Here is a 23,883-nt window from a genome sequence, read left to right as displayed (position 1 = left end):
ACTTCCAAACTGAAAAATGAGCACCTTCCAAATGTGGCAAAATGCTACTTGCACGTATTGCCCAATAACTTGCAAAAAACATAGACATTGGGTATTTCTTATCTCAGGACAAAGAGTAAAACCTATTTAGCAGGATTTTGAATTAGCTTTCGTACACAAGTAAAAGATTTTTCAAATAAAATTGAGAAAAAGCTTTTCATTTTTTTTCATAGGAAATTAGATGATTTGATTTACAAAATTGGTGATTAAAGAATGTCTGGTCCCCAAAACAATATATGGGTATACTATAGAGAGAACAAAATTACAGCTAAACACCAACACCGCAGAAATGTTAAAACAGCCTTGGTCACGAAGGGCGCACCCCCCCCCCCAAAAAAAAAAACAGCCTCACCCTTAAGGGGTTAAAGACAAACTTTCTCTGATTCTTGCATGAGATGCTAACTGGAGTAGACCGTTTATAAATGACAGCGAAGTCCACATGCCCTTCTTGCCAGGTATGCACTAAGGAGGGCGATTAAAAAGTGGAAATATCCAAATGAAACCCCATCACCAAACATATTGGAAGCAAATACATTGTCTGGGGTGTATTAGTTTTTTAAATATTTTTTTATTTTTATATAAATAGGGAAGCCGCGTGTCTCAAATTTTCGTGTTCGGTACGCCGGGTTAATGACGACGGTTCAGCACTAGACAGCTACCGTAGCCACAGCCAGGGAAGCCATATTTGAACTCCGTTGAACAACGAGCGTAACAATATGGTAAACTCGGAGCTTCCGGTTCGTAACTTCCGTCAAGTATTAGCTCTACCGAACGAGACCGGAAGTGCTTGTGTTTGATGAAACTTGTACTGTAGGTTGGGAAGAGGCGCTTACAACAGCTTTAAAATGGGGAAGCGACAGCATCAGAAAGACAAAATGTGAGTTTGATAGGAATGGACGGTGTGTCAGCGCTGTACCTACGCATTCACGCCACTAACCATGTATAGTCTATAACGCCCCCTGTACAGTGGAAGTGTGGACACTGTTGATGTAAAATTACTGAGTCAGAGAGTACTTTGAAAATATTGTTTATCATAATGTATAAGTATTCTGTTTGATAACATGCTGTTTACAATACATAAACATACTCTTTCACAATATAGAAATATTGGCCATGTGTTATTTTCATGCGAATATTACCAATCCTCTTGTAGTTTAGTACCATTAAACCCCCATGATTCGGTAATCTGAATTCCAGTAATATATGTGCTATTTTGTGTATGTATAAAGTATACTGCATCTCTCTCTAATATACACATCACTGTACAGAGCTAGTCTAAGGCTACTGGGTAGCAACGGAGCCCACTCCTGCCACTTGTCTGCCTATATTTAACTCTACTGTCTGCCTGTATTTAACTCTACAGACTTAACATTTGACTTGGTCTGAGCTGTCAGACAGCGGTTGGCACCGGAGTAAATTATGGCAAGCGCTGGATTGCATGTAACGCAAAACACTATAATATAATATTAAATGTGTATGTTCATCATTGTTATTTTTGTTTATGTAGTGTAGGGTTTGACAAACTATTTCTTACTTATCTGTTCTTTCCCAGGTACATCACATGTACAGAATATACACATTTCTATGGTGGAAAGAAACCAGGTATGACACATCTGACACAGGCTTGTCCTATAATGGGAAATTATATAAGTAAATTACAAGAGTAGTCGAGTGTATCAGCAGCTATGGTTTCATGTTGCTAAATGTAAAATGATGCACTTGGGGTTTAAAAATCTCAAAGCAGATTATAGCTCTAGAGGCGTTGTTCTGTCAGCGACAACAGAGTGGTGGGACTGCGAAAAAAGCAAGCAAGCAACGTGCTGGATTGCATAACTAGAGACATCAGTAGCAGGAAGAGAAGTGGTTCTGCCACTTTATACATCTGTGGTCAGACCTCACCTATTGTGTACTGTTCTGGAGACCCCCATCTCCAGGACATTCACCTATAGCAAAGCGTACAGAGGGGGCCAGGCTAAAATGGCAAATGGTCTGCAAGATGAAAATTATCAGGGAACAAGGAAGTAATTATCAGGACCAAGTAATCTTAATATCATGTATAGCTTGGAGCAGTGGTTCTCGACCTTCCTAATGCCGCGACCCTTTAATACAGTTCCTCATGTTGCGGTGATCCCCAACCATAAAATTATGTAATTATATATTGTAAAATATGTGTTTTCCAATGGTTTTAGGCGACCCCTGTGAAAGGGTCGTGACCCACAGGTTGAGAACCGCTGGCTTTTAGGAAAGTAAAGAGAGGGGAGATATGATAGAAACGTTTAAATACTAAACGGCATTTAACAGAGTACAGCATTTATTTCAACCGATTTATTCTGTTTAAAGTATTTTTGGAGCAGCCGTCATGCTTTTCGGAAGGATTATAATCTACTGTTTTGTGACTTGTTAAAGTCAAGCCTTCAAGGGAGTTGCGTTGTAGGTTACCATTTATACAGCTGTTTACAAGCAGTTCTTTACCAAAAGCTAGTATCATAATCTAGCAGACATCATGCGAATCGGATGCTTGCCCTTTCACTAAGACAACACCGTGTTAAGATATTTTTTCTCCCCTCTGGTTTTGTACAGACATTCCGAAGACCAACTTCAGACGGTTACCATTCGATCATTGCGGGTATGTTAATAATTCTACCAATGTAAGCTGGATGTATGTACACTGTGACCATTTCACTGGGTTCAGATAAATGCATTAGAAGTTAGATGTCTTATTCCTTGGGACTTTGGTCAACCTGTTATCATTCACACTATTGCGTGCATTGTGAACATAGTTTACTCTTGGAGTAGATGAGAAAAAGGTTCAAAGCAAGGACAGGCTGGGCAGGTCCAAGTTTTTTCACAAAGGGGCCAGTCCAGATCAGATTGTTCTTTAATGAACAATTTTGGACATGCCTGTGGAGTCAGAAACTAAGCAGGTAAAAAGTGAGGCTGCTTGCGGAGTGTGTGAGTGCCAGAAAGAAAGCTATGGGTGAGTTGAAGGAGTATGTATGCATGTATGTTAGAGCGAGACTGTATGTGTAAGTGTTTTTGTGGGAACATGAATGTGTTAGTATGAGATGGAATATGTATATGAGTCCCAGTGCATATGTGTTATTGGTGGGTGTATAAGTGGCCAATGGGGCCACTTGGCTTCACCTGTCCCCCAGGCCACTAGGACTGCTTGAATTTCACAGTGAGTCTCGCCACTTCTTCAGATTTCATGTTTTTTCAATTAGTTTATATACAACTTAAGGCCACTTTAGAATAACTTAAAATGTCAAAAAAGCACAAAATCAGCGTTTGTAGTCTGTCATCTACTATGAGGGAAGAGAAATGTGCCAAAATTAGTAATATGTTGAGTGGAAGACAAAACCTCTTTACAGATGAGTCTAAGATGTGATTGTACTTCGTTCAGTGAAGTTATTCTGCACGGTTTCTCTGTAAGTACAACACATATTGTAACATTGCCATAAATTGTAACGCATGGCATTCTTTCAGCTTGTCTTTACAGCCCTTTGAATATCCAGTATGCACCCCAGAAGGAATAGTATTTGACCTGCTGTAAGTATCGAACCATACTATGTCGTTATCTGTAAAATGTTCATCTTGTATAGCACTGCGGGATCTGTCGGCGCTTTATAAATAAAGTATAATAATAATACTACATCAGACTGTCTTTTAACAATACCATTTTCAAGTTACCTGAAACCCTAACTTTTATTTGCCCCCCTAAATTGTGAAGGATGGGAGTATTTCTTCAGAAAATATCCCACCTTTTATTTCCTTTAATGAAAGAGTCAGCTGCAACATTTTTGTAAATAAACTATAAACGTGCTGGCGACTTCCACAAGTCTTGGTGGAGTTCTGGTCAAGCTCAGCAAGCAAACTCAGAGTGAGTATGCGGGATCCTCAGACACGAACAAGAATCCAAAGACAGCAGGGTCTCACTAGACTTCCACTTGTGCGACTCCCCTCCTTTTGAGTCATGCTGAACCTTCCACTGGGCTTGAGCTCACAAGTCACAAGCACTTGTCTGGCTATGGACACTTTTTCCTACTTCAGATCTGAGTGCACTTCAGCTCTACATAGTACTGAGCAATTAAGCTGTCGTAGCAATGGATGTGCCACATAAGGATGTCAGCAACAGCCCTGTAAGATTCCATCTATTACAAATCATTTTTCTCCACAGGAGCATAATGCCGTGGATAAAGAAATATGGCACAAACCCTATCACTGGAGAGGTTAGTGGGCTGAGAGAACTGTCTGGGTTTCGTTGCATGATGTTGAATGCAATGTTTGCTCTTGTACTGTCTGATAGACACACATACGCACGCCTTTATAATATACATTTGTATTTTGTTTCTGTTTCTTCTTGGTTTGTCTTAAAGTAGCTAATTAACTGTTCAGGAAATATATATAAAGGCTATTTCTTCATATCTGTTTTTTTCTGAAATTAACTTTTTATGGGGTAAGGCTTCACCCGTCCCCTGATGTGAGCGGATCACCTTTATTTCTTCTGTGTGCATATGATGGCACATAAGAAAACATGGGTTTGTCTTTATAATGCTTGTGTGCTGCGACTGAAATACATTTCTCTGCGGCTTTATTTTATTATTGCAATGTACCAACACTAGATGGCGATCAAGCTCCATGCAAAACTTTGTATCCAATAGTAGCATTAAGTGTATTAAATGGATTAGTCAATTGTAACATTAAGGGTAAAAAAGGGAAAACTGATTGGGTAATGTCAACTTTCAGCATAATTACATACTTATTACAAAAAGTTCATACTTTGAGGAATTTTTTTTTAAAGTAATCTGCTCCACAAAATCTGTGAATTTTGGCAAAACCAATAAATCACCGAAACACTACCTGTGCTAATAAAAATTAAAGGGGAATACCCACTATTTATTTATTACTAGTATCAGATCAGAACATTTTGTATCTAAGAACCATGTGTTCACATGATTCAAATATTGGCCTCCCCATACACAAACATTGGCAGTAGAATGGGTTGTACTGAAGAGCTAATGGACTTTAAATATGGCACAAGTCATGAACTTTCTATCCTGCTAGATCTGCCCTGGTCCACTCTTAATGTTATTGTTGTGGTGTGGAAGCGTCTAGGAGTAACAAAAGCTTAGCCGCATCAGCAGGAGTTTTATGAAATTGATCACTATGCGTTGGCTGGAGTTCTGAAGCAATGGAAATGTGTTTACAGGCGTGATGAATCACACTTCATGATCTGGAAGTCTGATGGATGAATCTGGGTTTGGCGGATGCCTGGAGAACACTACTTTCCAGAATGCACAGTGCCTACTGTAAAGTTTGGTGGGGAGGGCTGATGGTCAGGGACAGTTTTTCAGGGTTTGGGCCAGGCCCCTTAGTTCCAGTGAAGGGTACTGTTAATAGTATAGTATATGAAGACATTTTAGACAGTTTGTATGCCAAGTTTGTTGCAACAGTTTGGGGGAAGGCCCTTTACTGTTCCAGCGTGACTGTGACGCTATGCAGGAAGCAAGGTCCATAAAGACACGCTCTGACGAACTCCGGTGACCTGCAAAGAGCCCTCACCTTAACCCACTGAACAACTTTGGGTTGAATTGGAATGCCAATTGCAAGTCAGGCCTTCTCGTCCATCACGACCTCACAAATACACTTTTGGTTGATTGGGCACAAAGGGAGAGGGTCAACTCCATATTAATGTCCATGGATTTGGAATGGCAAGTCCAACAAGCTCATATAGTTGTAATGCTCGGGTGTCCACAAATGTTTGGTCATACAGTGTATCATAAGAAAGAATCTTTAATAATTAAGCAAATCATGGTCTAAGGAAATGTAAAGTTCTAATTTACTTTTTAAAGTATTTTAATTCACCCCAGGGCTTCTGTGTAGGAATTCAAGTTGACAGCAGATGAGAACCATTTGGCCAATCTAGGTTGCCCATTTTTTATTTTCTTCTGTATAAAACTCCTTCCTTAATCAGTCCATGGTCTTTAATTCAGGATAGCCATGTTCCATGCATGTTTAAATTCCCTCACTGTGAACCTTGAGATTTCTTTTTTTTTTTCTTCAAATATGTACTGAAGTTCATTTACAGTTACAGCAATACAATTACATTTGTAAAAAGAATTATTTTATACCAGAACTGGCTTTTTTTGAGCTGCCTTCTGAGATGGTCGATGTATGTGTCTGTGTGTACATATATATATATATATATATATATGTGTGTGTGTATGAAAGAAATGTGCAAAGATAGTAGGAGAAAGTATCTGATAGTTTGCTGTGGGATGACCAAATGCTCAGACAGAGAGAGAGGAACACAAATAATCAAAGCATGCGGCACATTCCTACATTACGGAGTCACACGCAGGTAGACAATATCAGCGCCAAGCACTGGCAGACAGGTCACAGCTCAGTGTAATGGAATTCCACGATCACTGACAGCCTTACTTCCCATGATGTCATCAGTTTTTGGTGGAGTAAAACCTCAAACTCAACACCACAAAAAGAACAATTAATACAATTACTATAAAACATTACTTTATACAGCATTATATTGGTTAATTAAAAATATATAGATAACCATTTAGACATTTTAAAATACCCCTTGGAATTTTTAGAGCACATTGTAAATGTTCTTGGTCTGTCTGGCCAGTTCTGTCTGCTTGCAGTGTAAACAATCCATCTAGCTTCCCACGCTATCAAGATCTTTCTCTCACTGCCCCTGATATTCCTGGCAAAGCTGCCACCGTGCTATTCTTCTATTTCAAATAAGTAGAATATCCCACAATTACTAACCAGGCTCCTTTGTCATAATACGCTGACACCCGCCTTACATAAAAATGCCGGTTTAGGAAGTGCTTTTTGAGAGATTGCTTACTTAAGCAACTTTCAAACTTAATATCGTGACCCTTCAACGTTGTATACGGACGGATGGTTCTTTTATTTCCTGCTGTTAAATACATCCAATTAGATGTCTCATACAGGTGTATGAAATTAATATTGTTAGATGTGACATTACAATGAAAAACACTCTGTGACCCATTTTTCCTATAATGGCTAACTTATACTCCACCCCGACTGTTTGCATTCCTGGCGTGTTTGGTTTAATAGTAAGTCTGTCGTTAGCATGTCAGACTGGCCAGGAAACCTTTATTACATGCCCTTCAGACATTTGGATGGCACGTAGTATAGGTAAATGAATGGTTTGGGAACATCCTGTGTGAGTATGTTGGGTGTACTTTATACATTGTAATCATTGCTGATAATAGATTTCTTAATACAAGAATTTAGCATGTTGAAAATAGTTGGAGGTTGTAGTTCTCAAATTCACCACAAGACGTCCTTTATTGTCCCCGACGTTCGAATAATTCCTGGCTGAACACAGGTGATATGGAGGCAGAGTCTACGAAAAAGGAGCTATCTACCCAATATTTTATCAGAGCGGGATCTCTTTCCATTCCAGATTCTGCGCGGTATCATTTTGGTACTGCCACATATAAAATAAATACTTTTTTACTTTTTATTTCTGAAGCTGGGCTACTTGCATTGTGGGCACTCATATAATCCACTACGTATTTCCTTTATTCTGCACGGCCTGATTAAGCAGGAAAAAGGCGGATGCATGTTAAGACACATCAGCTGTGCGTAAGAGACTAGAAATGTGTTATTAAAATGTCTTAAACTGCCGAATCGTTTAAAACTGTTAATACAAGATATAGATAACATGCTAGGGGGTTATATATTTTTATAAGCAACGTTAACCTTTCAGCTAGGTCATCACCCAGCCCGTCAGATGGGTGACATTAGGGTATAATTGCATTTAAGGTTAATTGTGGAAATTCATTATACGGTTGTCTGTAGCAAAAGAGAGTAGTATCATATGGGGATTAAATGATTCTTAGGATTGCTATGCGTGCAAATGTGTGAAAGACTCTGTGGAGCCTGAGTAATGGGAGTGGGTCGGCGTGGAGGTGGTAAGGCACAGCTGAGTTTTTTTATTATTATTTGCTGCCAATTTTTGATTTTCTGCATTATTTCCATTTTGACTCTTTCTGCAGAAACTAGAGGCCAAGTCTCTCATCAGACTGAACTTTGCCAAGAACCAAGATGGTGAGTTAGGGACGATCTCCATGCTTGACTCAAAGCTGTTCTGATTTCAGCTGTTAATTATTTTCCTTTTTATAACCCACGTGATTAATCGAAAGTCAGGAGGGTTTTATTACTGATTTCCAAAGTTTTTTTTGTGAGAAAATGTTAATTATTCATTTAAAATAATTATGTGTCTGGTTTTTGTAGATAAGATAAAATTGTTGCTTTAATGCAGTATACAACACAATCCAATATGAGACTAGTAATGACTCCTAATGACTCTTCTATATATGTATTTTAAATATATACTTTTTGGTGCATATGGCATGGCAGAATTATCTACAGTTATACGTATCGTCTTGCATGCTGGCCTAATAACCAAATGTGGATCAGCCATATTGTTTTAGCTTTACCACTTACAAAGATTTGAGAATATAAAAATTAATGTTTCTACTAGGGTCATAGACTTTAGGACACTCAAAATATCTAAATACGTGTATATTATGCATAATATACATATTCCCCAATATATGTATATTATGTATAGGGAGGGTGAGATTCTGTATCATGCTAGTAGATCAGAAAACAGAGCTATATTTGTAAGTCTTGCAAAAAAGAGGATTGTCGGCTGGTTGACTGATATATTTCTGTGTTTTGTTATATCTGCGTATATTTGTAGTCTTAACATCCTTTGTGATTTGTAATATATGAATCCCTCTTACATTGAACAGGAAAGTATCATTGTCCAGTTCTCTTCTCTGTGTTTACCAACAACTCTCACATTGTGGCTGTGAGTAATACTGGAAATGTCTTCTCGTATGAGGTAAGACAATAGATCCATGTTTGTGAGTCTTTGTATTGTGCCATATGGCCATCATTTAGTAGCAGTCAGATCTGGTTATAAAGCTGATCATTGTTGCCCTTAGGTCTGTGAAATCAGTTTTTGTCCAGGGCAAGAAATGCAATGGAGTTCTGAAGCCCATTAGATTCTACCAGTCATGATTTAGGACTTCAGCTCACTAAAATAAGAAATTATACCACTGAGCCACACAAAGATGGTGGATGATTTGGATTGGATTTTTAGTGTGACATCAGGGAATATAGGTTTTTGAACAGCCATGCTATACATTTCCCAAGACTTAGCTTGAGAAGAATAGGATCTCAAGACCAGGAGATATACCCCGGTGTTAGTTGACAAACCAACAGATGTTTCTACATCTGTTATAATTGGCATGTTTAGTTCTGCCTTATACCTCCATCTTCTCCATCCAGGCCGTTGAACAATTAAACATTAAACCAAAAAGCTACAAGGACCTTCTTACTGATGAACCTTTCACCCGCCAGGACATTATAACTCTACAGGTAAGTTTCCGCATTATACGGCAAGTGTCGTCTGTGATGATGTGTATTTAAGAGTATGTGTGAGTGGCATGAGAGTGAGTGCAAGCATTTCGATTCTAGGCTTCACCAGTACACTATTGCATACACAGGTATGAAGTGCTCATGTGCGGTGCGTCCTATGACTGCCATGTATATAATTAGGGTTTCCATACTGACCATTTTTTTCCAGAACACATCTAACCTTACATATAACTGTTGGTACAGCCCTCATAATGCATGGGGCATGTCAGGATGAGCAACAGGTAAAATATACGATGCCTTGTAAATGAAAATGCAGCCAACATACTAGCATAGGAAGCAAGCTTCAGGCTAGAATCTTATCTATATATATTTGATAGCAGTTTTATTACCACAGTATTAAGACAAAATGTACAAGCTACTGAACATCCTTCTGAATGTCAATGCACATAATCTCATGACCATCACCTGCACAGCTTTTAGTATTATTGGCTTGTGTTCTTAAGATTTAATATTTGAAATAAACTACTAATTTACAGTTATTTCATATAAAAGTAAGGGAGTATTTGAGGCAAGCTAAGATGTGTCAACTGGCATAATAGTACTTGTCCTGAACTCCCTTTCCTTTTCTACTCGCTCCACATTACATATTTGCCAGTACCAATCTGTTTGAACAAAAACATATTAATACATGATAAAGATACTATTTTTGTGACACGTATTACATACATATCCCTTTCAACCATAGGGCAATAACCAAAAGGTCTAAATGTTGAAGTTCCCTGTTGATCACCTGGGCCCTGCTAATCTGACTAATGAAAGTTTATGGGGGAAAGAACTTCTTTACATCTTTAGCATTACCATAAAGCTCAGTGTGGTGTTTGAGCAGGGGAAGACCCAAAATATCACATGCCCGACAATAATGGCACCCTGCAGGTCTATTTTTTTCATTGGACACCCCATTTTAATAGTCAAAGGACCAACCGTTTAGGTTAGTCTTACTGTTACTATGCAGAATTAATGATATAAGGTATTTAATTGAGCCGTGGGCCATTGGCTATAAACTAATTCTGGATTTAGTACCCTAGACTTGTCACCCAATTAATTATTCCATCTTAATAAAATATTGTGCTATTGTTAAATGTAGACACTGGAGTTTTTTTTGTTTCCCGTTTGGTCAATATTACACAGGTGTCATGTATATTTCACAGGATAAACAAAGTACATTAAGCTGCCCTATGACCGTGACAACAATTGTCACCTCCATGGAGCTTATTCAGAGTATTTAGGACTACTCTTGTCCGTTTACTGCCATCTAAGCAACATATTCACTAGTAACCAACTGTTTAAAAACATTGTAAAAACATTGTAACCGATTTACATTCTTGTCTTGAGGTAGATGTGGCATCTGGTGTGCCAGAGGTCAAATGTTTTTGCAGAACTAAAGCATGTAACTCAATGTGTGACCACTGTAGGCTTTGTAGTCTGCTAAAGGCCTGGGTATATCCATAACTTCCCACATAGGTTGACAGTAGCATTGCAATATAATCTCTTAAATTGTGAATGAATGAAAATGTGAATGAGTTGTTAACTTGTATAAATTGAGTCATGAACAATAGTACGGTAATAGTAAAACAAGTTATGCATGTTTTGTCTTCATGTTACCTATCCTGCTCCATAATATTTAAGATCATGCATTTTACCTTTTCAAAATTTATATATAATATAAAACACGTTGAGTTGGCTTAGGTGTGCCAGTGGATTTCCAGTGCAGCCTATTATTTAGCTATTTATTAAATTTTTCATAACACATTTACAAACTTTAATTCTAATCTATAATGTTAAGTTATACATTCATGTTAAGTGAGTTACCTCTGTAACATTTCTTTGATCCAGTGTCTGGGGGTCTTGTAATTTGTGCACAGTCGATCAGGGGAGGGCTGGCAGCCTAAGGCCTGGGGGGCAAGTCTAGTCAACTGGCCCATTGCACCATCAAAGCGGCTGCGAGCGACATTGAAAGCGGCCGTCGTGCGGCAGTCACTCCACCAGCGCCTAATGAAATTAAAGTGGCCGGCGTGCAGGCACCGCATGCCTCAGCTCTTCATCACACCCCTTTTAAGACGTGGGAAGAGGAGCTGAGGCATGGCCGTTGGGTCTGACAGCCGCATGATGCAGGGCCGTACCTAGAGTATTTGGCACCTGTGGCAGACCCTGTATGTGGCACCCCCCCTACACACACACACTTTAAAACTGCATAGTTTCTATGGTTAGGCAAACATTGACAGGGGTACCGCATAATTGTTATCATTATATACTTAGGGATTACGCGGTACCACCGTCAATGCGTGCCTATACATTGAGCCTGACACTGACAACCCCTATCACTATATACTAAGCCAAACATTGATGTGGTGTAGGCTTACCACTTTAGTGACTGGCATAGTATATAGTAGGGATGCACCGAAATGAAAATTCTGGACTGAAACTAAAAATTCAGCATTCACTTGGCCAAAATTGAAAAAAAAAAACAAAAAAAACCTTTAAAATACTTTATTAAAAGTAACACCAAAATTAGACAAAAAAATCAACAATAATATTAACACACATATATATATATATATATATATATACACATATATATAACAACAATCACAATCCTATCATGCCCAGGTTCTAGCATGTGCTGGCTGACTTAGCATGATAGGAGTGTGATTGCTGTTTGCAATTATATATATAAATATATATATACCGTATTTATCGGCGTATAACACGCACTTTTTTAACTAAAATATTAAGCTGAAACCCTACCTGCGTGTTATACGCCGATAAATCCTAGAGCCAGTGGCGGAACTACCGGGGTCGCAACTGCGACCGGGCCCTGGAGTTCTGCCAGTCAGGGGGGCCCAAGGGGTGCCGAGCGGTTGCTGAAGACGACCGCTCGGCAACTCTCGGGCCCCCCTGACTGACAGAAATCCAGGACTCCTCCGCTGGCGGCCGCCGCCGCCTGCCGCCTGCCTCAGCAGCCGCCGCCGCCTGCCGCCTGCCTCAGCAGCCGCCGCCGCCTGCCTCAGCCTGCCTCAGCGCTTCAACTCCTGTGTTGGAAGCGTGAGGCGTTTGTCTCGGGTGCCGGCGCTCAGCAGTGAAGCGCCGGCACCCGAGACAAACGCCTCACGCTTCCAACACAGGAGTTGAAGGTAAGTGACCGGGATGGGGTTAGGGAGAGAGAGGGGAGATCCTGAGAAGGGGGGTTAGGGTGTGTGTGTCTGAGTGTGAGTGTGTCTTACTGTGTGTGTGTCTTACTGTGTGTGTGTGTGTGTGTGGTTTCCCAGATAGCAGTGATTCTGATGAAGTTTTTTTTGTTCAGTTTTTTTGTTCAAAAATGGGGGTGCGTGTTATACGCCAGTGCGTGTTATACGCCGATAAATACGGTATATATATATATATATTAATACTGTCATTGAATTATTCTGTCCAATAAAAGTGTTAACACACCGAAGTTGGACCAAAAAATAATTTATAACAGCAATCACACTCCTATCATGCCTAGGCAGCCACTACATGCTGGAATCTGGGCATGAAAGGAATGCGATTACGGACTCCCTATGCCAAGCTATCCCCCACACTTACACATCCATGCTATCTCAAACCCTCATTCACAAACATTCAGCATAACACCCATCACTCTCACACACTTACATTCAGCATAACACACATCACTCTCATACACTTACATTCAGCATAACACCCATTACTCTCACACACTTACATTCAGCATAACACCCATCACTCTCACACACTTACATTCAGCATAACACCCATCACTCTCACACACTTACATTCAGCGTAACACCCATCACTCTCACACACGTACATTTAGCATAACACCCATCACTCTCACACACTTACATTCAGCATAACACCCATCACTCTCACACACTTACATTTAGCATAACACCCATCACTCTCACACACTTACATTCAGCATAACACCCATCACTCTCACACACTTACATTCAGCATAACACCCATCACTCTCACACACTTACATTCAGCATAACACCCATCACTCTCACACACTTACATTCAGCATAACACCCATCACTCTCACACACTTACATATCCACTCTCTCCTACCTTTTCTTCTTTCACTCTCACTTTTCCTCTTCCTCCTCTTCTTCTTCTACTTCTACTTCTTCTTCTTCCTGTCCTGGGCACTGAGCGCGGAAGACGGTGGGCGTGGCTTCAGTGTTGTGCGCCGGGATCAAGTCCCGGCGCACAGCCACAGTTGCCGCGCGCACCGTTTCTGGAGGCGTGCCGGCATGGTGGCAGCCCTCAGATGAGCGGCAGCCGGGGCGGACCGCCCCCCTCCCTCCCCCGCCAGGTACGCGTGACGGCCGCATTCAATCCTGCTCGCGGCCGCTTAGTTTTTAACTTTGCGGCCGCAGCCGCATTGAATGCCTGTCTGCCGGTCGTCCGTCCGGCCCACCGGCCCGGATTTAGGGCGGCCTGGGGGGCAATTGCCCCCCTGCCCCCCGGCCCAGCCCGCCCCTGCAGTCGATATGGTTTAGGAATGGTAGGCACAAGTGAAAGAATGGGGGGTGGGGTTAATGAATATGAAGTCCTAAAATGGGAAGACCATGAATACATGAGGATTGTATAGGATTTTGTTGTGTTTGTGAAGTGCATGGAGAGAGAGTGTTTCTTGTGCTGGGTGTGCATGGTATGTGAATAAGCTTGCTGGAGTTATGTTGCGGTTTGCTACTAACTCGAGCGCCGTGTCCTGTTTAAGCCTCACAGCACTCATGGACACTGGCCAACAGTGTGATCGTTCTGAGTGATCAATGAGACCAAGGTATCTGATTCCTACAAATATAGGTCAGGGACTCCCAAGAATGCTAGGATGAAATCGAGGTACTTTAGGAAAAGAACCTATTTAAAGGAACGGTAAAGTCATTGTTTACATTCATTTAATCTAAAATTGAAGCATTCCCTCCTCCAGCCTGTGTGTATCGGGCAGAATGTTTCTACGTATAGTAAGCTCTGTCTCTGCTCAGCGGAGCATTGTTGAGGTAAAAATTATTTGTTTTGGAACAGAAGTCCATGTTTAAAAAAAAAAAAAAAATAAATAATAATAAAAAAAAGACGTTTGTAATCTCCTTATGAAGGCAGTGAAAACACTTTGATAACTTCTAGATGTAAGATGATGCAAACATTCAATCATTCTACCGTCTTTGAAAGTCTTACTAATAACACATTAGAAATGTATAGGTTGGCAAATATAACAAGTGTAGCCAGTAAAGCAACATTCCTTGCAGTTGATGGAGTCTCTTGGAGTGGTATGATGTGTGGAAGACAAGATACGTTAAGTAGCTTTTACATTCCTGCCAAAATATGTAATAATAACCTTGTATGAAATGCAGTGTTGAATTATTAATTTAAAAAAAAAATAAATAAATTTATAAGTGAAGTTTGTGTGTTGTCACATAAACCAACGCGGTGAAAATAAATGAAAAATGGCGGAGATTCCACACCTAAATAAAGCCACAGTAAAGCCTCATTGCAGCTATATATTATGTGTTGGATGTGCCGATGTGTTAAATCACTTTGAAAACTGTCCAGACATGGATGTTTGTGGTATGGCTCATCTAGCATTAAACACTTGAGGTGTTGTGAGAATGAGGATTCTGTTTGAACAACCTATTTAAACCAAAGAAAGTATAACACGATGCAGACTTTGATGCTTTTAATGAATGATCAATGACATTACCGCACAAATGCATTACCACACTAGCATTAAAACTTAAGTGAAGTTTGAACAGTTCTCTCTGATGAAGCGATTGTAGCTTCCAGCAAAGCCTGTCCTTGTACTCCATTAGTACTATCCATTGCAGTTAAGATCCCACAAGCACTGTGTTTTTAGGCTAGGTATTGACTAGGACGATTCTAACTTTTTGTATGACCATTGTGCGAGGGATAGATGACGTTCATACTTTGTACGTGGGATAATTGTAAGTATACGTTTGGTGTCGGGTGAGCCTGAAAATCTATAGGGACACACCATCTATTTGCTTTTGGAGTAGAAGAATATGCAGATGTCCACACATTGTTCATAGTTTGTAACGCCCCTTTTCTCACTTTTTCTCAGGATCCCACGCACCTGGATAAATTCAACGTTTCCAATTTCTACCATGTAAAGAATAATCTAAAGGTTATAGATCCTGGTAAGTGGAGGTTGTACTGGTTAAACCATTGTGTAAATGAAATATCCTTCCATCCATGCAGTGCTGTTAAGTTAGGTTTTACACATTGCTTCTTTGTACCACATTTCTGTGCTTACTTCTTGTGATAAAGCATTGTATTATCCCACCGGTCAGGTACTGATGTAAAGCAGTCAAATCCCTACTGAAGCATAGTGTTTCTTTTTTCCTTGCCATGTCCCAGAAAATATTTGGGGAGAGTGATTCATACGACACTCATGAGGGGAGGTAGAAACAGATGCTACAAATCTTAATACTGTGTGTTTTTGAAGCTTCATCTCAATGTTGTGGGTTGATTGACTGTTGGCGAGGTCTTCCTGATCCAATACAGTCCCATTGACATACGTTGCTATTACAATGGTGAAAATGCGGCTCATACTTTTGCTTTAATCCTAATGCTATAATGATCTTAGAGGAAGAAAAGGCTCGCCAAGATCCGTCCTACCACTTGAAAAATGCCAACATGGAGACCCGGGAGACGCTGAGCGAGCTCTACAAGGAGTTTAAAGGGGATGAAATGCTGGCAGCCACCATGAAAGGACCTGAGAAAAAGCCAACGGATAAATTAAATGCAGTGAGTGTCGGCTGATGCATTTAACTCCTTCTCTGCCACATACACCCTCTTGCCTACTACTGCCTGTCATAATGTCAACCTCATCATCCACACATCCTTTTTTATATTTTATTATTGGTTTTATATTGCGGGTTTCCGATGTTTGTTGTGGGCTGTGCAGGCTGGGTTGTTTAAACTGTATTGTGCTGTGAATAATATTCACCTGCTACCCCATTCTGTTTCCTTATCTTTTTACCCTGCTTTTTCTTACTTGCCTCTTAAGTTTTCCACCTCTGTCTTCAATTTTTTATGTTCTCCATCATCCTCCTGAATTTTACCTAAGCAGGTGACGTCAGCTGCGGGTCGTGTGATAGGTCACCAGCTGTCGTCTGATGTCTGAAGCCTCAGATTAGCATCAATAGCCTCAGACTTCACATTCAGAACCCTAGTAATAGGCATATAATCAAAACAATAAGATAAATGTAGAGGTAAATAGATTAAATGCCAGATCTGGAACTGTCAGCGGGGAGATTTGCTTTAAATGGTAACTGTTCCTGATCTAACATTTTGGCCAAGAATTATCTTAACAAAGATACCCAAAATGTTTGATTTGGGTCTGAAAATCTACTTGATTGTCTGTAATACCTCCCATGTAATAGCTGTATCTGATCCAGCTTGGCCTGTGTTGTTTCTCTGTCAGGCACATTATTCCACGGGAGCAGTAAGTGCCTCCTTTACCTCCACAGCCATGACCCCAGAAACTACACACGAGGCAGGTAAGTTGTCCTTCTTAATTTCTTCTTGTCTTCTTAATGTGGAGATCGCTCATCCAATCAAAGATAGTGAATAAACCTTTATTATACTGTCATTGTTTGAATGAAGACGTGAATGTGATTTTTAATGTAGGGCTGGGCCAGTCCTCAAGGGCTGTGGACAAACCAGAATTTCACAGGCAGAAGCAAAGTTAATTATGTGTTAATCACTAAAATCCGAAAATCGTTGAAGCATTATGGCAGTTTATGGATTATTTTATTTCATTATTTACTTGATCTCTTTCATAAAGCATCTACAAGTGTATAGGTCAAATAAAGCCACGTAGCTTGGTTGGCTACCTGCATTACCCAGTGGTGGTGCAAAGTCAATTGGACAAACGCATATTAAAATGTTCAGTGTCCTTAATTTATCTGTTTCTCGACTCTTGCAGCTGCCATTGCAGAAAATACTGTGCGTTATCAGTATGTGAAGAAGAAGGGGTATGTTCGACTGCATACCAATAAGGGCGATCTCAACCTAGAGCTGTATTGTGACAAGGTGAGCCCACTCAAAGCACAACTTCAAATGTTACTTAGTTTTAATACCTGCCTTTCCGTCCAGCCAGAGGTAAATATAAATAGAAATTCTAGACTCCGGAATGACAATGTTACAAGCTTGCAACAGGCGAGAAAATAATCATCTTTACCGTCGGCATTTCTCATATGCTTGAGAGTGTGTAGCTACCATAGAAACACTTTATCAGTACCCAAGTATTTTTTCCCTACTGTTGCTATGGCAACAGAGCACAAGGTGTGTCTGGCTGAGGGGGTGCTGGGAGATGCGACAGGAAGCTTACAATGTTAAATATTTAAAGATACTGTGACCCATTTTATCTGACCTAACTAAGGGGCTGGGTCGTGAGCTTTGCAATATGAGACATGTATGGCACGTTTCCCTGGGCTCTAGGATAGTGCGCAATTTAATTAACATGACATTCAAACCAGCACTATTCAGCGGGTCAGCTACCTTCAGCATGTGACAATTAAAAATAAAAAATAACAATTCCCTCAGCAGTCGCTTTTATTACATGAAACCATTGGTTTCGTTTTCATGCTGCTCAGATGTCTTAAGTTGTCTGTGTAAGAATCTTTACTCCTCTCATCATAATCATCATCATAATCATCATCATTATTATTCATATTCATCATGTTTCGTATAAATGCTTTTATCATCTGTTAAAGCTTTGTGGAATGTCAGCTCATTGTTTTTTTGTTGGCAGACTCCAAAGACCTGTGAGAACTTCATCAAACTGTGTAAGAAGAATTACTATGATGGCACCATCTTTCACCGCTCCATTCGTAACTTTGTGGTAAGCGTCAACAAGACTAGGTATTTGTGAAACACACATTTCACTCTGTGGGAAGGTCATACATCTTGATGGATTGCTAGAAAACCAGAACTTAAATCTGGTTATATTTCTTCATTGACTTTTAACTACATTTTTTTTCCTTCAAATTTTAGATTCAAGGAGGGGATCCAACTGGCACAGGGACAGGTATGATCTGCCATGCATTATGCTGTTCTATATTTTAATCTTAACCAGTACAACTATGTTTTATAATGTGCACAAATAAAATTGTTTTGGAATTCATGGAGGCAGCTATAATTTTGTATTTAATTTTTATTTTTTGACAGTTTTTGAAATGATCCTGTTTTCTTTCAGGAGGAGAATCGTGCTGGGGGAAACCTTTTAAAGATGAGATTAAACCCAACTTGTCTCATACGGGAAGAGGGGTCCTTAGCATGGCTAACAGTGGCCCAAATACAAACAAATCCCAATTGTAAGTGATCACCCCCGGTGAGAAGATTAACGACTATGATGTGAGAATATTGGTTAATATTGATAATGTAATTGACAGTTACATTTAACGGGGCCTTTTGCTTCTCTAACAGCTTCATTACCTACCGCTCTTGTACCTATCTAGACGCGAAGCACACAGTGTTTGGTAGGTAAGTGCAGAGCCAGCTAATCATACATTTGGTTATAGTAGTAATCTTTGTTGTAGTGTATTTGAGTATCTTGATTTCCAAACCTTCTCATTTCCCATTTCAGAGTGGTTGGGGGATTTGACACTCTGACAGCCATGGAGAATGTGGATACAGACATTAAAACAGATCGTCCCAAGGTATAAGCAATTAGAGTAGACCGGTCCCATCAGAGTTCATGACTATTTTTATGTATGGTATCTGTGTGAAAAATACATACCGCAGATCTGCAATGTAACAAATGCAGTGCTGTATTGTATATAGTCCTTATTAAAGCAATGGTATGGATCTCACGTATGCTTAGCACAGTACATCTGAACCTAACAAATGTTACTGTTCATTGCTTCTTTCAGGAGGAGATCCGAATAGAGACTACCACAGTATTCGTGGACCCGTACGAAGAGGCTGATGTTCAGGTAAGGGCGTCTAGGCTGTGCTTGTGTCAAATCTATTTCTGTACCCAGTTAAGTGCATTGTGGTTGCATTCTTAAAACGTGTCATCTCAAGCACAGACGTCTATTGAAATGTTTTACAACATTTCTGATTAGTTTTACACACCATAGGGAAATCCCATGTGTGTGTTTTTTGCTAGGAGGTATGTTTTCTTATGTCTTGTGTTATGTTATAAGTAAACATTACAAAGCAAAGTACTGCCCATCAGTTTGGTGAAATGTTGGGTAAGTTTCATAGAAGAGCACAGATGTTTCTGTCGTTAATTTAATAAATCCTATGCTTTGTGAGTTGTACAATGGCTTTTTACTTATTTACGTGCTTTATCTTTATTGATCCTGTGCCAGTTACTGATACTTATTTCAAAAAACTTAGGTGGCTGCAGAACGTGAGAAAGCAAAGAAACAGGAGGAAGAAGAACAGATAAAGGCAAAGGCTGTGCTACCAAAAAAGGAGCAGAACCAGACGCCCAAAACATATCGCCAGGGCGTGGGGAAATACATTAACATGGCAGCAACGTGAGTATCCCGGAAGATGTTTTATGTTTTGGGGCATTCATACACATCTTTGAGAAGTGATTAGTGCAAAGAGTAATTTGGTCCTATAAGATCTTCATATCCTTGGAGATCTCTGCAGAGGAGGCTCGCCTATGGGTTTGCAAAGGTAAGTATCTGCATAGGATGTAGTGTCATTTTCAAGGTATGTGCTTAAAAGGTATGTTCAATTAATATTGCGTAAATAAAAGATATCCCAGCTTTTTCAAAATTGGTCCATGTTAAACAGGTATTAATCAAAAATGCATGTTTCATAGTCATGTTATGGTAAAATGCATCACTAAGCACTAAAGATGTGACTGATAGTGTCATGTTAACACTTGTACGATGCACTAGCTTTCATTGCAGTCTCTACCCTGGATAAAGTGTCATGTATATTCTTTATCAGGGGCCATTTGGGCTTCCAATAGTCTTGTAGTTCACTGTGTTTCTTTGGCAGCGATAGTTTGAGCTTTATACAGATTGACTGTTTGAAAGACCTGTTTTTCTCCCTTCTACCAGTTCAAACAGGAACGATTTATGTGTAAAGAAGCATTCGTTTTTAAAACGCTGTATTTACGAGTGGTTTTATTATATTGGTTGCAAATGCAACAAATATACAAGGGCCTAGGTTTAGTATGGTTATACCTGGGGACATTTAGAACATGTACAGGGTGAATGTGTTGACATGGGAGCCATGGGGTTGTGTGCTACCTGGCACCGTGTTCTCCCAGGCTGGGTTGGAAATTAATTTACCGTCCCATACTGTAATTGTAGGTTATTCTCAGTGTCTCGTGCTATAAAGGCTTGTGTGTATGGTAGCATCACATTTTTAATTGTTGGAAGAACATTAATGTTGTGGAGTACAAACATGTCTGAGTGGTCATGACCTAAAAGAGAGAAGATTGTCTGAACTAGTCAGAGGAAGTGGATACCTGAATGCGTGCCAATAGAAAATTTCCTTCAGACCAATAAGAAATGAGTAATCATTTAAGAAGGCACCTCCACACTTCTATGATCCACGTAATTTTATTACATCGGGCAATAAGTACTTCCTTGCTTGACAATAAGTAGGGAGCACTAGAACACTACCTCACCCCAGACACTTCTCTTAGCGCTGTACAGTGCCCCAGACACCCTGTCTGTACACTCGCCAGCATGCTCCAGAAACTCCTGTGCCCTATCCACCCTCCTCCAGACACTTCCTGTGCACTATCCACCCTCCTCCAGACACTTCCTGTGCACTATCCACCCTCCTCCAGACACTTCCTGTGTGCAATATATAATATATAGTACTATATATACATATTTTATGCATGGTGTGATTGGGCTGTTAGAATATGAAGAAGAGAATATGGAAGGAGGGAACTCTGAGTACCGCAGCTTGTAACTAATATTACTAGCGTTGTGTTCTTCTGTCTCTTGTAGGAAACGTTCTGCTGAAGATGACGAGCCTGTCCCTTCCACCAGCAAAAAAGAGAAAGTTACCCGTGGCTTTGGAGATTTTAGTTCATGGTAGAGGAAGCCCGCCATGAGTGCTGTATACTTTTTTGTTTCCCTTTCTTCATGCACCGTCTGTATTTGAAATAAACCATCACAATGGCCATATTCCTTAACCTGAATTTCCACTATGGCTAGCTAGACTGATTGGTTAATATGATGGATTTACTGAACAGATGTCGTTCTAAAAAGGCCCTGGAACATAGTCCTCTTGCCGTGTACTAACTAGGACAGACCAGTTTCACGGATGACCTCTTAATGAGTGACATGCTTAGGTAGGGTCACCACCTTGAAAAAGTGAATGTTTTTGGACCTAAGGCCATTGTTTTTAACCTTTGTCTAAACAAAGGCATAACTGGCCGCCTTGCCTTTTTTTGTGTCATCTAACTATTCAGATTCCTCTCCTCAGGGCTTGTACATAATGAGAGGGCTGAGCTCTGAAATTTTAGCTAAACATGAATGCTGTTGCTATATGCATTGAAAATGTTACCTGGGTTTGTTACTGCGGGTATTTAAATCATAGCTGTCCTGTTTCCACTCATTGCAATTAAATTGTCAAAACTTTCCTGGTTTTATGGTATATTTTGTCTGAATACTTCACTGTCTTGTCATAAAAAAAAACATGAAAATATCTCCATGTCTGACCCAAAAGCATAAATAATAAAATTAGTTGGCTGGGTTCTGGAAAAGTACCAGAAGTGGTCACCCATGGAAAGTATTGTAGCTAATTTCCTGGCCATCCAGATATCTGGGACATACCCATAACTTGAACAAACTAAGGATAGCGATTTCATAAAATCAGCCTCTTTTGTCAACTCGTTGTATAACAAACATCGAAAGGTGTGCGTGACTAGGTTTTTACTTATAGAAAAGTATATAGTGAAAGGAACCTGAGTGACGCACTTTAATTGTAACGGGTTAAATCGGCCATCTGGTGTCCCCAAGGAAAAGCTTGGAACATTTAGATCACTCCATTTACAACAATGAGACATTTATTTATTAAGAATGCAGGAAAATGGCATAGTGTTTATTATATATATATATATATATATATATATATATATATATATATATATATATATATATATATATATATATATATATATATATATATATATATATATTTGTGTTGGATATTTTTTGTCTGGATCAGTGTAAACCAAGTTAACAAACCCCTGAGCCATTGAAAGCGATCTCTGTCCTTCACCTGAGTCTTGTGTATTTAGTGCACCTTTATTGGTAAATGTTTGGTAGGTCTTCTGTTCTAAAGCATGCTATGTTTTTGTGTCTTATGGCAGGCTTTTATTCTTTTATAATATACTATATTTTATGCATCACAGGAGTGATGGGAGTGATAAAGGGCCTCTGTACGCCTATGAAGATATTCTGTTACAAATCAGCCGTTTCCCGCTACAATAGTCATTTATAACATCAACGTCTCTTATTTTAACGGATGATATTTGTTTTTTTCTTCACAAAGTGACCCCAAACTTTTGATGAACGTGTGTGTGTGTGTGTGTGTGTGTGTGTGTGTGTGTCTCATTTATAAAGGCGTATTTGTAAGATTGCTTTTTTTCCGGATTTATTTAAATATCCCCTGCTTTTGGCCTGGCTACAGTATAGGGGAGAGGATTCTGACGCGTTCTGTCTGGATGGTTTCTAGAAATGCGTTGTTTGCCTCTCTAAGAGGTAATGAGCAGAGACAGCTGCCATCAAGACAAAGCATCGGATCATGCCTGGACTTGATTCCAAACTCTCAGGCTGTTTCAATGATGTTTCTGCTCATTCCTGTATATTTTCTTAATAAACTAACCTGTGTTTTGCAACTCGAGCCTCGTGCATTTTTTTCCCCGATCGCCTCTCTTGGATATTTGCCTCTAGGGTTTCCCCAGCATTGCAACCTCGTTCTTCTACCTGCTTTCAAGTGAATAACTTATTGACATTCCGTTTACTAACATTTGAATCATGGCCCAACTGAAATCAATAAAATAACCACCCTCTGCTGCCGAACACGATTTTATACCACGAAGAGCGAGCAGTCTGTCACCTAGATGGTGTGTGTGATGGAATGGAAGGTAAATGGGGGTGCGGGGTAGAATTTAAGCATTTCAATAACATTCTATACAATGCCCCGGGCAAAAGTTTGAATCTAAGTTTCATTATAAAACGATTAACATTCCATTCAGTCCTGTTTCATTACACAAGTAATTACGTATTTGGTATTGATAAAATCTTACAATAGAAACACGCTTTAGTGTCTACAGGGCCAGCAAAGTACAAAAGTAATTGTGTGTGTATATATATATAAATA

The 23,883-nt window shown here is 39.7% G+C and overlaps 2 protein-coding genes across 2 annotated transcripts in view; both read left to right on the top strand.

Moving 5' to 3' along the window:
- C1H22orf39 (chromosome 1 C22orf39 homolog) overlaps nucleotides 1-23,883 on the top strand; it is a 255,521-nt gene that overhangs the window by 21,453 nt on the left and 210,185 nt on the right. The window lies entirely within an intron of this gene.
- PPIL2 (peptidylprolyl isomerase like 2) lies at nucleotides 801-22,136 on the top strand. The gene is made up of 20 exons (XM_053470918.1): nucleotides 801-916; nucleotides 1,592-1,641; nucleotides 2,620-2,665; nucleotides 3,526-3,588; nucleotides 4,217-4,268; nucleotides 8,091-8,142; nucleotides 8,853-8,944; nucleotides 9,394-9,483; nucleotides 15,626-15,701; nucleotides 16,151-16,311; nucleotides 16,991-17,066; nucleotides 17,495-17,601; nucleotides 18,323-18,412; nucleotides 18,565-18,598; nucleotides 18,767-18,884; nucleotides 18,997-19,053; nucleotides 19,157-19,229; nucleotides 19,443-19,505; nucleotides 19,915-20,057; nucleotides 21,501-22,136. Exons 1-20 carry the CDS (start codon nucleotides 885-887, stop codon nucleotides 21,589-21,591), a joined length of 1,566 nt encoding a protein of 521 aa, XP_053326893.1. The 5' UTR covers nucleotides 801-884; the 3' UTR covers nucleotides 21,592-22,136.

The sequence above is a fragment of the Spea bombifrons genome, chromosome 1, assembly GCF_027358695.1.
Source record: "Spea bombifrons isolate aSpeBom1 chromosome 1, aSpeBom1.2.pri, whole genome shotgun sequence".
NCBI lineage: Eukaryota > Metazoa > Chordata > Amphibia > Anura > Pelobatidae > Spea > Spea bombifrons.
The sequence above is the reverse complement of the archived record's forward strand: the minus strand, read 5'-3'. Positions and strand labels throughout refer to the sequence as shown.